The sequence below is a fragment of the Propithecus coquereli genome, unplaced genomic scaffold, assembly GCF_000956105.1.
Source record: "Propithecus coquereli isolate 6110/MARCELLA unplaced genomic scaffold, Pcoq_1.0 Scaffold44, whole genome shotgun sequence".
Lineage (NCBI taxonomy): Eukaryota > Metazoa > Chordata > Mammalia > Primates > Indriidae > Propithecus > Propithecus coquereli.
Genome location: NW_012150174.1, coordinates 7752241 through 7765626, shown reverse-complemented (window position 1 = coordinate 7765626; position 13386 = coordinate 7752241). Strand labels below are relative to the sequence as shown.

The 13386-nt window shown below is 33.0% G+C and overlaps 1 protein-coding gene across 3 annotated transcripts in view; it reads left to right on the top strand.

The window, feature by feature from the left end:
* The window catches only part of USP47 (ubiquitin specific peptidase 47), a 115674-nt gene that overhangs the window by 86590 nt on the left and 15698 nt on the right, over positions 1-13386 (top strand). For 2 of the 3 annotated variants that reach the window (XM_012654407.1, XM_012654405.1), the window contains 8 exons: positions 1195-1326; positions 1781-1857; positions 2433-2488; positions 4854-4966; positions 5662-5766; positions 8034-8241; positions 10277-10392; positions 12673-12792. In XM_012654407.1, coding sequence (XP_012509861.1) covers positions 1195-1326; positions 1781-1857; positions 2433-2488; positions 4854-4966; positions 5662-5766; positions 8034-8241; positions 10277-10392; positions 12673-12792 — 927 coding nt within the window. The remainder of the gene's footprint in view (positions 1-1194; positions 1327-1780; positions 1858-2432; positions 2489-4853; positions 4967-5661; positions 5767-8033; positions 8242-10276; positions 10393-12672; positions 12793-13386) is intronic. The other variant, XM_012654406.1, reaches the window with a different exon arrangement.

Genomic DNA, 13386 nt, shown 5'->3' with positions numbered 1-13386 from the left:
TGCTCTTTAAAGATTTGATATATGAAAAACCTGTGATGATAAACTATTTACCTACTACATTCAAAGCACTTTAATAGCATGGAATTACCACATTTCATAAGTTGTTTAATGCTTAAACACAAATTTTGGATTGCAGGTAAATTCTGAAACCTTCCCCCTATCACCACTGTGATTAATTTTAGTTATAGGAATAAAATGTGAAGGATGTAAAGAAGTTTTCAGACATTTTCAGAATTTGTTCTAGAAATTTCACTAAGTAATAAATTAAGTCACATAAAGTGACCAAAGGCTAAAATGCTTTTCAAGCAAAGAATAAAGAAGAGAAACCCTAGTTGTAGAAAAGTGAATAAATAAAGCTTGCTTGTTATCAACTGGGGAATCCTTTATCTCCATCTTCCTTCCTGTGCATTCTTTTGGTGGAATTACCCAGTATCTCAAACTGTCTTAGGAGCTGTGAAGTGCCTGGGCTTCTGAAAGAAAAGATAGTCCAAAATATAAAGACAAGTTGTTTGTAAATCACCTCTTTTTATCAGTTGCCTTTTTATTTCTATTTTCTTCCACAAATTCCTTGAGGTTTGCTTAAAATAATCTTTATTTCCAAGCAGTGAAGAATTGTTTGCAGAACAGGAAACTGTTAAACAATTTTAATTTAATTTATTATAGATAATATAATTTGGGATTCATTCTTAATATAAGTGAGAGATATTAAATCAGTAAATCACTATATCACAGATTACATAAATATATTAATAGACATTCCAAATATATTGCACAGCTCATTTGTAAAGGAAATAGAATCTTATTTGAATAAAAAACAATGTTACTTGTCAGTTTTTTATCTTGACTGTACATATTAGAACAGCCTTGTATTTAGCACCTGCTTCTAAAATTTTGGACTGTTATTTAATTATTACATAAATAAGTTTTTATGTACAGGTATGTATAGTTCCATAGAGTATAGCATAATTAAAATGTGAAAAAATATACTGAATGGAACTTCTGAAACTTGTGGTATATAAAATTATTTGGTGACTTGCCATTTTAATTTTATTTTAAGGGGAAAGTTGACCTTTGATACAGAGGACAACTACCATGTTACTTCACTATGTGTTACTAGAAAAAAAATAGGAAATAAAGAAATAAGGATTCAGTATTTTTCCTCTCCTCTGAGTCACTTTTACTTTTTCCCCTTAGAATTCCCTGATTTATGAACTCTTCTCTGTTATGGTTCATTCGGGAAGTGCTGCTGGTGGTCATTACTATGCATGTATAAAGTCATTCAGTGATGAGCAGTGGTACAGCTTCAATGATCAACATGTCAGCAGGGTAAGGAGGTATCTTTTAAGATTATTTTGAGAGACAGCAGTAGGGATGTTTCTAATCAACAGTAGGCTTTATTAAAAATGAGAGGATTTGTCTAGTGATGCACCTTAAGACCCATATCAAACCAGTCTTTCATTTTTGCTTTTAGTAAATTTCCTGATTTTGTTTATTGTCTCTATTTCTTTGTTTTGATTTATTTGGGGCTTGCTGAATGTCTCCAGAGATAGACTACCAATTTTCCTCTTGCCCTGTACTGTCACACATGCTATTTGTGCTTCGTGTGTGATTAGGAGCTCTAGAACTGGCTGGCTAGTAAGCAGCCACTGATTATAGTTATATTTTGTTAATTGATATGGGCCATTTTGAAGATCTTATATGGCATTTAACTCTGAAGTTAAAAGATTTGGTTACAGCAGTGTTACGGATTTTACAAAAAAGGAAAATAACAACTTTTTAGATAACACAAGAGGACATTAAGAAAACACATGGTGGATCTTCAGGAAGTAGAGGATATTATTCCAGTGCTTTTGCAAGGTAAGTAATTTCCTAATTTTTAGTGTTTATAAGTTAGAATTCATTATAGCTTCTCAATGTGTTTTGTCATCAAAGATTTAACGCAGTTATTGGCAAACTACAACCTATGAGACAAATCTAGCCTGCCTCCAAAATTTGGAAGTGAAGTTTTATTAAACACTAACATAGTCACTTGTTTATAGATTTTGCGTTAATGCTTTTGTACTATAACAACAACACAGGCCATGTGGCTTACAGAGCCTAAGATTTTTATAATAGTATCTAGTCCTTTCCAGAAAAAAATTGTTGACTCCTGACTTAACTGTTGTAGTCATTCTAGTACACAGCTTTGTTGCAGACTTTACAATGTTACCAGGAGGAGGTATGGAATCTTCTCATAACTTTGTCATTAAAAACAAAATAGATTTTCCTTTCTTCTGGAATGTTTTAAATGTGAATGTGTCTGTGAGCAGTGGCATGAATTTCTAATTATTTGAAAGAAAAAAATCACAATTTAAAATAAATATTTGATGCTAGGAAATGGAATCTTTAAACCTACTTTTTGTAGCTATTAATCTTTTTTATATTTCTGCTAGCTCCACGAATGCATATATGCTGATATATAGACTGAAGGATCCAGCAAGAAATGCAAGTATGTTAACCTACAGTTACTTGATTTTAACGTATATTGTAAACTTAATTTCTTTTGTAAATTTTGCAAACCCAGATAACCACTTTTAAATGATAGGATAATTAAGTTGCCTGGGAGAATTAATTGTAAAGACTGTTATGAAATAATACCAAATTGGAAAAACACTTGAAAAAAGCTTGTTGAGTTATTTTTTAATACACCGAGAGGTAAATAAAACCTACTGGTCATTAAATAAATTGGATGTTTATTTGTAAGCATATTTATTTATAGTAAGATTATATTATGTGCAGTTTGGTGCAGTGATGATAAACCCAACCTTGTCATAACTCACCAGCTGCGTGTCGTAGAGCAAGCTACTTAACCTTTTTAAGCCATTCTTTCCACATCTGTAAAGTGGGAATAATAGTATTTTGCAGGGTTCTTATAAAAATTTTAATGAGATAACAGTTCAAGCATTTAGCATCATATCTGGTATATAGTAAAAACTCAAATTTAGCTATTATTGCTTTTTTTCAGTTTCAAGTTTTTTGAGTATTTTAGTATCTAAATGCTTTGAATTGGAGACCCTAGATGTCCTGAACTTCTAGTGTACCACTTTAGAAACATTTTTGGGAACTAGAGTTAAATATCTCTGCTTATTTAATTGAAAAGCAAGTTAAAGCTTTATGAATCTAGTACACATCCTTTATATGTTTTAATTTTATTAAGAATCTCAGAAATAATCTTGTATATAAAACATATTTGTTTACCTCTTTTTTTGGTAATTATTCCTTTAAAACATAGCAGTTCTTGTTTTTTCTTGCTAACTCTGACTCTCTGAGGCAGTATTGAAAATAGGTGGGGGTGTATGTGTGTGAAAGTGTATGTGTACATACAGATACATATACAGGTGATATGTTTGCTCATATTCTTTTTATAATTAAAAAAAATATAATCAGTGTCTTTGACTTCAGCATATTTCCCTTGTTTGGAAACTAAACAATACCATGCTATTGGTAAATCTGTTTTGAGCATAATAATGTTTACGCTCATACTTTTGTGAACCTTCATTAGATTGTGAATTGAGTTGGTACAAGGCTTAGGACTTATTCATCTTTTCACCAAAGGTATATTCTAGGATCTGTCATATACTAGTTCAAAAATTTACTGTGGAATTAATGAAAAAATAAATAGAAATTATAATAAGTTATTTCAGAATAGAGATTTAAGAGCAGAAGTAATCATTCTTACTGTATCAGAAAAAAAACCTCTACCCCAAAGTGTAATATCCCAGGTCATAGTTATCTGGAAGCAGAGCCAGGATAGTAATTTATATATCTTATGTGAACCCTGCTTTCTAGTAGTGCAGTAACTCAGCCTTCCTTTATCTACTCCCCCAACTCTAGTTTTGTGCTGAAACACCAGAGGGCGCTGTCTGATATGATATAGAATATTTTAAAAATTATAGCTCATTTCTAACAGTGGCTTTTTACCTTACACAGAGGCATGATGTTTTTGATATAAATTATTCTCCCTATTTAATGCCAAATAATAATTGGCTTTATTAAATGGCATCATAATCTCATATTGTCACTTAATACTTTGAATACTATGAAGTTCTGATTATTAAAAACTTTTGCAAAAATAATTATTCATACATAGGTCTGTGGTAGCCATTTTTTGTAGATACTGTTTTCCTTTAACTAGTTGTTTTAAAAGTAACCTTAGAAATAATCACTTTTTCTTTATTCAAATTAATCTTGACTGTATATATAATAGAAGCAGAAATATAACAGATATAGTTATTGATTTTGTGAATCTACCTTCTTTGGTTAGAAGGCAGCTAAAAGATTGCTTTGAGAACAAAGGAAAGATATTATTAGAGAATAATAATAGACAAATAAATAGCATTTGTAGTAATAGTAGCAGCAACTGCATTTATTAAGTTTTATTATATCCCAGGTAATAACTTTATGGTGTAGGCACTATCAATAAGCTAAGAAGGTTAGCTCTTGAGAAGTAAACTTGCCCAGAGTCACACAGTTTGATGGTGATGGCACAATCTGGAATCAGAAATTACTTCCGAGTTTCAGAGGGGCTTTTTCATTCTAAAATCTTAATCTACATACTGGAGTTGTTCTGAAGCCAAGAGCCATTTTGGATAAATATATACCTTTTTAAAATATGAGACCTAACCCTGTGCCATTATCAACTACCTCTTCACTCTTGTCTCAAGAAGCTCATGTTCCAAGTTAAGAATATAGTTGAAATATATTTCCACGAGTGCTATTGTAGAAGTATATATTATAGGAGCATAGTAGAACAGAATGAATAAAGGGAGCTCAATTTCAGTGACATGGCCTTATCCTGTTTTTATTATTAATAGAATTTCTAGAAGTGGATGAATACCCAGAACACATTAAAAACTTGGTGCAGAAAGAGAGAGAGTTGGAAGAACAAGAAAAGAGGCAACGAGAAATTGAGCGCAATACATGCAAGGTTGTATTTCATAATTTTATTTTGTTTAACTGTAATTCTAACTAACACATTGAGTTGATTCTGTAGACAGTTATGCTGTTATGATCATTAAGCAGTGTAACTGACTGTACTACAAAGGTAAAATTTGGTTTAATTTGATGCATAGAAGCTCAGTAACGTATATGTAGTGATAATGTTCATTGCTGGTGAGGCTGCAGTGAGGTGGGCATTCGCATACCCTACTACAAGAAGAATAAATCAGTAAAACCTTTCTGAATAGAATTTGAGTGGTATTTATCAAGACCCTTAAGCAAATTTATATTCTTATATAATTTCTCTTATATAAATATTACCTAATGAAATAATCACAGATACTGTAAAAATATTGACTATGGGATATTCATCCCAGTATTATCCAAACTAGGGAAACACTGGAAATAACCTGAATGTATATTGGTAGGGAAATGATTATATAAATTAATGATACATCCTTATAAAAAACATAAAATTGTTAAAATTAATGTTTTTGAATTTTTTATGACATGAGACATCATATCACTGTCAGTTATTAAGTGAGAAAAAAAGACACGAGAAAGAATGGTCTCAATTATGTTCTTAAAAAAATTACAGTATTTTGACAATTAGGAAAAAAATGCTGTCTGTGAAAGAATGCAGCTTTAACTCTTGCTGAGTTGATGATATTTTACATTTTCTAGATAAAATTATTCTGTTTGCATCCTGTGAAACAAGTAATGATGGAAAATAAATTAGAGGTTCATAAGGATAAGACATTGAATGAAGCAGTAGAAATGGCATATAAGGTATGTTTAATTGCACTATTGGCATATACTTATTGATACTCATATAACAGTAGTAATATGATTTTCCAAGTTTTTATTATAGTTAATAGTAATATAAGCACTTGTAGTAACTTTTATAACTTATTAATTCATATATCTCTTAGAGGGTATAGTTTCTACCTTTTCTTTGGAGCATACTCAGTTGATTTTGAGAACTTTCTCACTCTGAAAGTCAGTTAAACTTTCTAGATCCCAGAATTAGAATTAGAAACAAAATATTTATTTGTTCTTTTCATTCATTTAGCAGATATTTATTGAGGGTCTACTGTATGAGGCATTAGAGATACGAGAGTGAACAAGACAACATGAGGTGTTAGAGGTAGACCAGAGAGGACAACATGGTCACTGCCCTTATGGAGTTTTCAGTCTGTTGGGAAAAACAAACAAAAAATATTTAAACATCACAATTTGCAATTATTTTATTATTTAACTGCTATAAAGTAAATCAGTAGCACATTGAGATAATTTATTCTGAGGCCTTATCCATGAGAAGGAGACAACTGTGCACAAAGTTGGGGAAGAATATACTAAGTAGAGCAAAGGCTTGTACAAAAACTTCTAGGTGAGGAAGTGCTTGGTATATTCAAGAAACTATTAATAAAAGAAGGAGTAGTATTAATGTATTTAGATTGTCTTGAATGGGCATAGAGTAGCATAAAATGAAATTAGAGACTTTGCAGGAATAGAGGTTTGCAGTTTGTTCCGAGAATAATGGTAAGTTATTAGTGATGTTTGAAAGGCAAATAGAAAGGGAAGCACTCTTGCATCAGGTCATTCTAAATGTCATTTGTGACACTTGACAAATTAAATTTTTCCCCTTTCCATGTAAACATTAACAGAATTTGACTGAAATTTAACCATTGTTACTTTGAGAAAAAATTGCATACTGTATCATTTCATATATAATTATATATAGAACCAAGGAGGAACTAAAAATAGCAGACAGGATACCTGACGTTATTTCTCAAAGTGTGATCCAGCATAACCTGTACCAGAGTCACATTCTTATTAAAAATACTGATTCTTGCAAATGAATCAGAATTTCTGTTTTGGAGCCTGGGAATTTGCATTTGTAAGCAAGTATCTCAGGCAATTCTCGGAGAGAAATAAGTCAATCTTATATACCAAAATTAGAGCTTGATTTCTGATGAGTAGAGATCAATGGGGACACACTAAGGCTTACAAATCTTTTTTAAAAAATAATTGCAAACATTAAATGGGCATTGAATACTTCCAAGCAATCCTACCATGTTTCTGCAGGAGGCTTATTTCCTAATCAAGAGTTATTGCATCCAGTGTATGTCATCTACTAGTGACATGAGCTAGAGGAAAATTTTATGGTAGAAATTCTTGTGCCATGAAATGTAGTTGTTCTGTAGGCTAATATTAAAAGGGATGTCCAGATAGGAATGGGGTGGTACTTGGGAAACATAGAAGCTGCAGTGGCCTTAAGAAACATGCTGGCCTCCTATACTTAGGAAGACTGTCACTGAATACATGAGTTATCAGTTCCCTTCCAAATTGTATTAAGAAAACGAAAGATGGCTGGGCGCGGTGGCTCACGCCTGTAATCCTAGCACTCTGGGAGGCCAAGGCGGATGGATCGCTCAAGGTCAGGAGTTTGAGACCAGCCTGAGCAAGAGCGAGACCGCGTCTCTACTAAAAATAGAAAGAAACTATCTGGACAACTAAAAAAATATACATATGAAAAAAAAAATTAGCTGGGCATGGTGGCGCATGCCTGTAGTCCCAGCTACTCAGGAGGCTGAGGCAGAGGATTGCTTGAGCCCAGGAGTTTGAGGTTGCTGTGAGCTAGGATGACGCCACGGCACTCACTCTAGCCTGGGCAAGAGTGAGACCCTGTCTCAAAAAAAAAAAAGAAAACGAAAGATGCATATTCTAGTTGGTTGGTTGGTTTCCCTTATGTTTCCAGTGTAGTAATTACAGAGCAATAGATTATGATACAGTGATGTTGAGTCTACATCTAAAGTTTAAAAAAAAATGAAAAATATCTTTAAATTAGCACAGTTTGTATGATTTAAGGCATAATGAAACATGGTTATTTAAAAATAATGTTCAAGTAATGCCTATAAACTTTGGTATTTTTGATGCAAGTCATAAGTATGTGGATTTTGTTTGTTAGGACCTATTGGTAGTGTCATTACACACCAGACTAAAACAGTATCTATATATTTTTTTCTTTTTGCTGGGGGATTGTTTTCTTTTAGATGATGGATTTAGAAGAGGTAATACCCCTGGATTGTTGTCGCCTTGTTAAATATGACGAGTTTCATGATTATCTAGAACGATCATATGAAGGAGAAGAAGATACACCAATGGGACTTCTACTAGGTGGAGTGAAGTCAACATATATGTTTGATCTGCTTTTAGAGACAAGAAAGCCTGATCAAGTTTTCCAATCTTATAAACCTGGAGGTAAGCAATTTTACACTATTTTGAGTTGTAGTAGACTTAAAATTTCCATGAGAAAATGTTTTGTTTATAGATATGGACATAATTTAAAAAAATTCTTTATATGGTCTTAAAATGTAGAATAATTTTTACACGTTGGGAAGTAGTAACAAGCTTGGAATTAAATTCTAGATTACTTGCAAAGACCTATACACAGAATTTAAAAAAGAAACAACAAAACTTCTAGCTCACAGTCCTCAGTGAGATTTTTCTTCTCCAATAATTATTCTGTATGCTATAAATCCCTAAAGTTATTATTAATAGTTCATCTCTTAGGAGGATATCTTTCTTTCTCTCTTTATAGAGAAGACCTTGGTCTAAAAAAGTGTGTTCCTTAAAGTCTCAGAAGTAGAGTCTGTTTTTCACAGTCTCTTCGGGGAGGGGTGGATTCATAATAACCACGTCACAATCAACATTTAAATTTTTTTTTCATCTTCTCCACTTCTACAGATCTCAGAGACTTCAGCTTTCCTTTCTTCATTAAATCTATCACCTTCATTCAGTACAGTGGGGGGTTTTTTCTTTGGTTGGAACTGCTTTGGAAAGCAAAACACCATCCTCTGGTTTTCCCAGAGTTGTCCCTAAAGACAGTTACATGATCTTTCTCATGTCTTAAGTTTTCTGGTAATCACTATATGTAAACTGTAACAAATAGGAGAAAATCAAAACGTTTAAATAATTTTACAAAATTCTTACTGTTGTGTCTTGACCCTAACTCCCTTGCATCAGTTAATCAGATGTCAGACTAAAGTTTTTTGTGTTTTTTCATAGAAGTTAAACTTAAAAAACCTTCTGCCCTTTTAAATTCGATTCCTCTGTGGATCCTGTATAGCTTCTTTTTTTATGAAGGCCTCTATCTCTGTAAAGTAGATTAGGTGTAGTATTCTTTCAAAGAGCTCTCTCTTAAGTAGGTAAATTTCATTTCTGTAAACTTGGTGATGCCTACTTCAGTCAGACTCTACGCTATCTGCAGAGTCCCTTTGGGATATTTCCTTGCAGATTTTTGAGCTAGATAGAGAAAGGATAGAATGATTAAAGTATAACATGAGTCAGCAATAATACCACTTTTTTGAATGAACTCTAAATGTGAGTGTGGATTTGTAAAACTTATAAAGTAATCTCCTTTATTCATTAATAATCAAGCCCTTAGCAGAATATTTTGTTAGATTTAAATTAACAACATAGGGAAAAACTGAGGATTGACATATAATATATATAAAGGTTAAAACAAATAGAGAATAACTATGTATTAAATGTAGTTCAAAGATCAATTATTTTCAAGAGACTAAAAGTTTATTTATAAACATGATTTCCTCAAAACTGAAGAGGAGAAGATGGGATTAAATTGTAACATGAAGGATTTAAGTGAAAAAGCAAACACATAAACCAGAATAGTTTTTGTGCAGAATTTTCCATGGGCTATAGAGAATATTATTTTGATGAGAAGAGGTCTTTGATTATGAATAAGATTTTAAATAATTTAATGATGGTCGTTGAAAAGCAAGTGGAGGTGCAATGCCTCTTTAGTATTTGTTTTGCAGTGTCTAGCTTTTTATAATTATGTAGTGTTGTGGTTTTAGTCTGTATTTGGAACTTTGGGTTTGTATTTTTAATATGCTCGATAAATTTGACAGTGTTGTCACGTTTTACAAGGAAACAAAACATGTATTTTTAAAAATCACATTTTTACTTTTGTAGGTATATAAGTCAAAAATAATACTTCCTAATGAAGACTACTATTAACATTATTAAAAGAGAACTAGGAGAAGTTTTTATTAGCCTCATTTCCATTTCTTTATATATGTCTGCTTGTATTGTGATAAATTGTGAAAGATGTTCTTAACGTATATTACACACGTATAACATACATCTGCTATCTCGGTAATTAGAAAGTACTGTCTCTGCCATCTGTTGGAAACACGTTAAGGATGTGTTGCTTATGTGAAATACATTAAAATAATAACCTCCAATTTTGTATTTTTGTCTTCCATTGTGACAGAAGTGATGGTGAAAGTTCATGTTGTTGATCTAAAGGCAGAATCTGTAGCTGCTCCTATAACTGTTCGTGCTTACTTAAATCAGACAGTTACAGAGTTCAAACAACTGATTTCAAAGGTAAGTTTTAAAATTGGTCAGTGAATAATTTTGAATGCCTGCTATAAAGTACAAGGCACTGTGTGATATTTAATAAGATATAAGCTCTACCTCAAGGAGCTAATATTTATAGTTAGAAGACAACTATGGATAGGAAAGGACACTTCAAATAGAAGAAACAGAGCAAAGTATGGAGGTAAGAAAGTTTGAGGCAAGTGCATGAAACAATGACTTGTGTGTTTTGGCTGGATCATTGTAAAATACAGGCTTGGAAATGTAAGTACAGATTATTAAGGGATTTAAACAGTAAACACAAAAGTGACACTAGACTAGTGTTCCCGATGGATTGAGGGAGAGTCAGGAATGGAGATGAGACTGTTGGAATAATTCAGGTGAAGGTGTGTGACTGGGAATGAGAGAAGACATAGATTTTGAGAGTGATTACGTAAGTGGAATCGGCAGGACTTGTAATTGGTAAATGTTGGGGTAAGGCAGAAGCACGGATGACCTGAGGGGTTTCAAACCTGGGTAACCAGAAAGATTGTGATATAAAATAGAAATAGAGGAGGAAAGTGGAGCAGTAGACTTGACAAGAAAGGTGATGCATTAAATATTGGCCCCATTATGTGAGTAAGTGATAAAGAACATAGGCTCATTCAGATTTTTTCAGCTGGAAAAATATGATGATGAAAACATTCAGATTTCCTTGGGCAAAAGTTCTAGTCCACTCCATACAAATGATTATTATCTATTCAAGGGTCCTGGACTCCTGCAGTCCCTAACCCTGGGCCGTGGACCAGTAGTGGTCCGTGGCCTGTTAGGGACCAGACTGCAAAGCTCCGCCCCACCCCTGCTCCTCCCAACTTTTGTGGAAAAATTGTCTTCCATGAAACTTAGGAAACTGTGGGCCGCACAGCAGGAGGTGAGCAAATGAAGCTTCATAGCTTCATCTGTGTCTAGAGCTGGTTCCAGCTCTTCATTGCTCTCGCATCACCACTTAAGCTCCGCCTCCCTGCTCCCTCCTCTCCTGTGGAAAAATTGTCTTCCATGAAAGTGGTCCCTGGTGCCAAAAAGGTTGGGGACCGTTGCTGTACTGTATAAAATCTTGAAACACAAACAAGCAAAATTTTGCAGGGTTCCTGAACCTCAGGTTGAGATCTCTTGGTGTAGTGGAAATTGTTCAGTAATTGCGGGTCAAGAAATTGAGTCCAGTTTTCAGTCATTCATCTTATACTCATTTTTTATCATCTGTGGTTTTTAATAGCTGTTTAACAGGTTTGTAGAAATGTTAATAAAAAATAAATAAATGCTCCGTAAAAAAAATTTTAAAATATCATATAAGAATTGGTGGTTATTATATTTAAAAAAACGACTTCTAATGCTTTGCCCTCGTAATAATAGCCAGGAAACAAACCATTTTGTGAAGTCATATTTTGTGATTAAATTGCTCATAAATGCATATTATGTTAGTGTAATTTGCTCTGCATTACATTTAAAAAGTACAAATGCCAAATGTAAAAAAAATTAAGTTTAATCTGGAGTGTGAACACTGAAGTATAATATGAAGGAAACAGACAATAGCCCCTTGCGTAAAGAAGGTCATAATCTTGGTGAAAAATATGTCCATAGAGAATAAAGGCAATCACATTATGTTAACAAATACAGTGTTTTACAGTATAATTAGACTGCCTACCAATTAGGTATTCATAACTGTGATACCATTAGTTGGTATTGAAAACAAATTGTTTTTTAAAATGTAAATTATTTTTATCTGCTCCTTTCATGTGAAATTCATAAAATGACTCCAAAAATTAAGAATGTGGAATTTCAGAATAAATTTTACCTACTAATGTCATTTTATACAAAGGAAAATTGATTTAGTGAAAGTACTAACACCTATTCACAGAATACAGAAGAGCCTATCAAAATCCATGGAATTAAGCAAGTGTCAATTTGATGTCAACTCTCAAAAAGTCAGTTATTTAGTTTCTCTGGAATCAAATCACCTCATTTACTTGGCGAATTTGAGAGGAATAGAATTTCTAGTGAAAAATCCTGAACTTTAAAATAGTTTCAGAGGATATATTAATAAGTGGTTCTTTTTCTCCTGATTTGCAGCATGATTAATGGATATAACTGTTTTTCCCTTAGATTTTTCAAAGATTTTAAAACCTCTGCTAAAATTATTTTTCTCTCTGCTACTTTTAAGAAGAACTCATCAGTGTCTTGTTTTCCCATATTGCTAAGTCAAACAGAATTATTTTTCAAAGAGTACTTTTTATTAAATTGCTTTTATTATAGGCCATCCATTTACCTGCTGAAACAATGAGAATAGTGCTGGAACGCTGCTATAATGATTTGCGTCTTCTCAGTGTGCCCAGTAAAACCCTGAAAGCTGAAGGTTTTTTTAGAAGTAACAAGGTATGTCTTTTATTTTTTCATTACTATTTTCTATGCTGTTTGGTAATAGTAAATGAAATTAAGTTCAATATTATAAGCCTGGCCTCTAGAGCTATCCACTGTCTTCCTGGAGCTTAAATTCTCACATCTTTACAGTTATTACCTTCCTTTGTAGTCAGGTCAGATCAGGTTTCTTTCTGTCCTCACTGGTTCTACTCTTTCTGCCTTTGTTCATGTGCACCCCCACCTGGAGTGTTCTTCCTCCTCTCCCTACATTTTTGTTCTCAAGCTCCAGCTTAGTCCTCCTGCTGTGGTGAAAGCCTTCATGACTATTTCTACCTACAGTGATTATGTCCTCTGAAGTTTGTTCATTCTTAAGCTTCTCCCATAAAACAGTACTTTATGGTAAGTCAGAGGCATGCCCAGTGTAGAGATAATTACATTCTTGGGTTCACCCAGCATTATTCCCTTTGCCTACTCATTTATCTTTGTTAGAAAGGAGAACATTCATGTTGTTCTCTTGTTTTATCTCTTGATATTTTGTGTTCGATCACGTATCGTTTTTTGTATGTGTTTGTTCCTGATGTCATTGGTTCACTCTAGATAAGTTTTCCT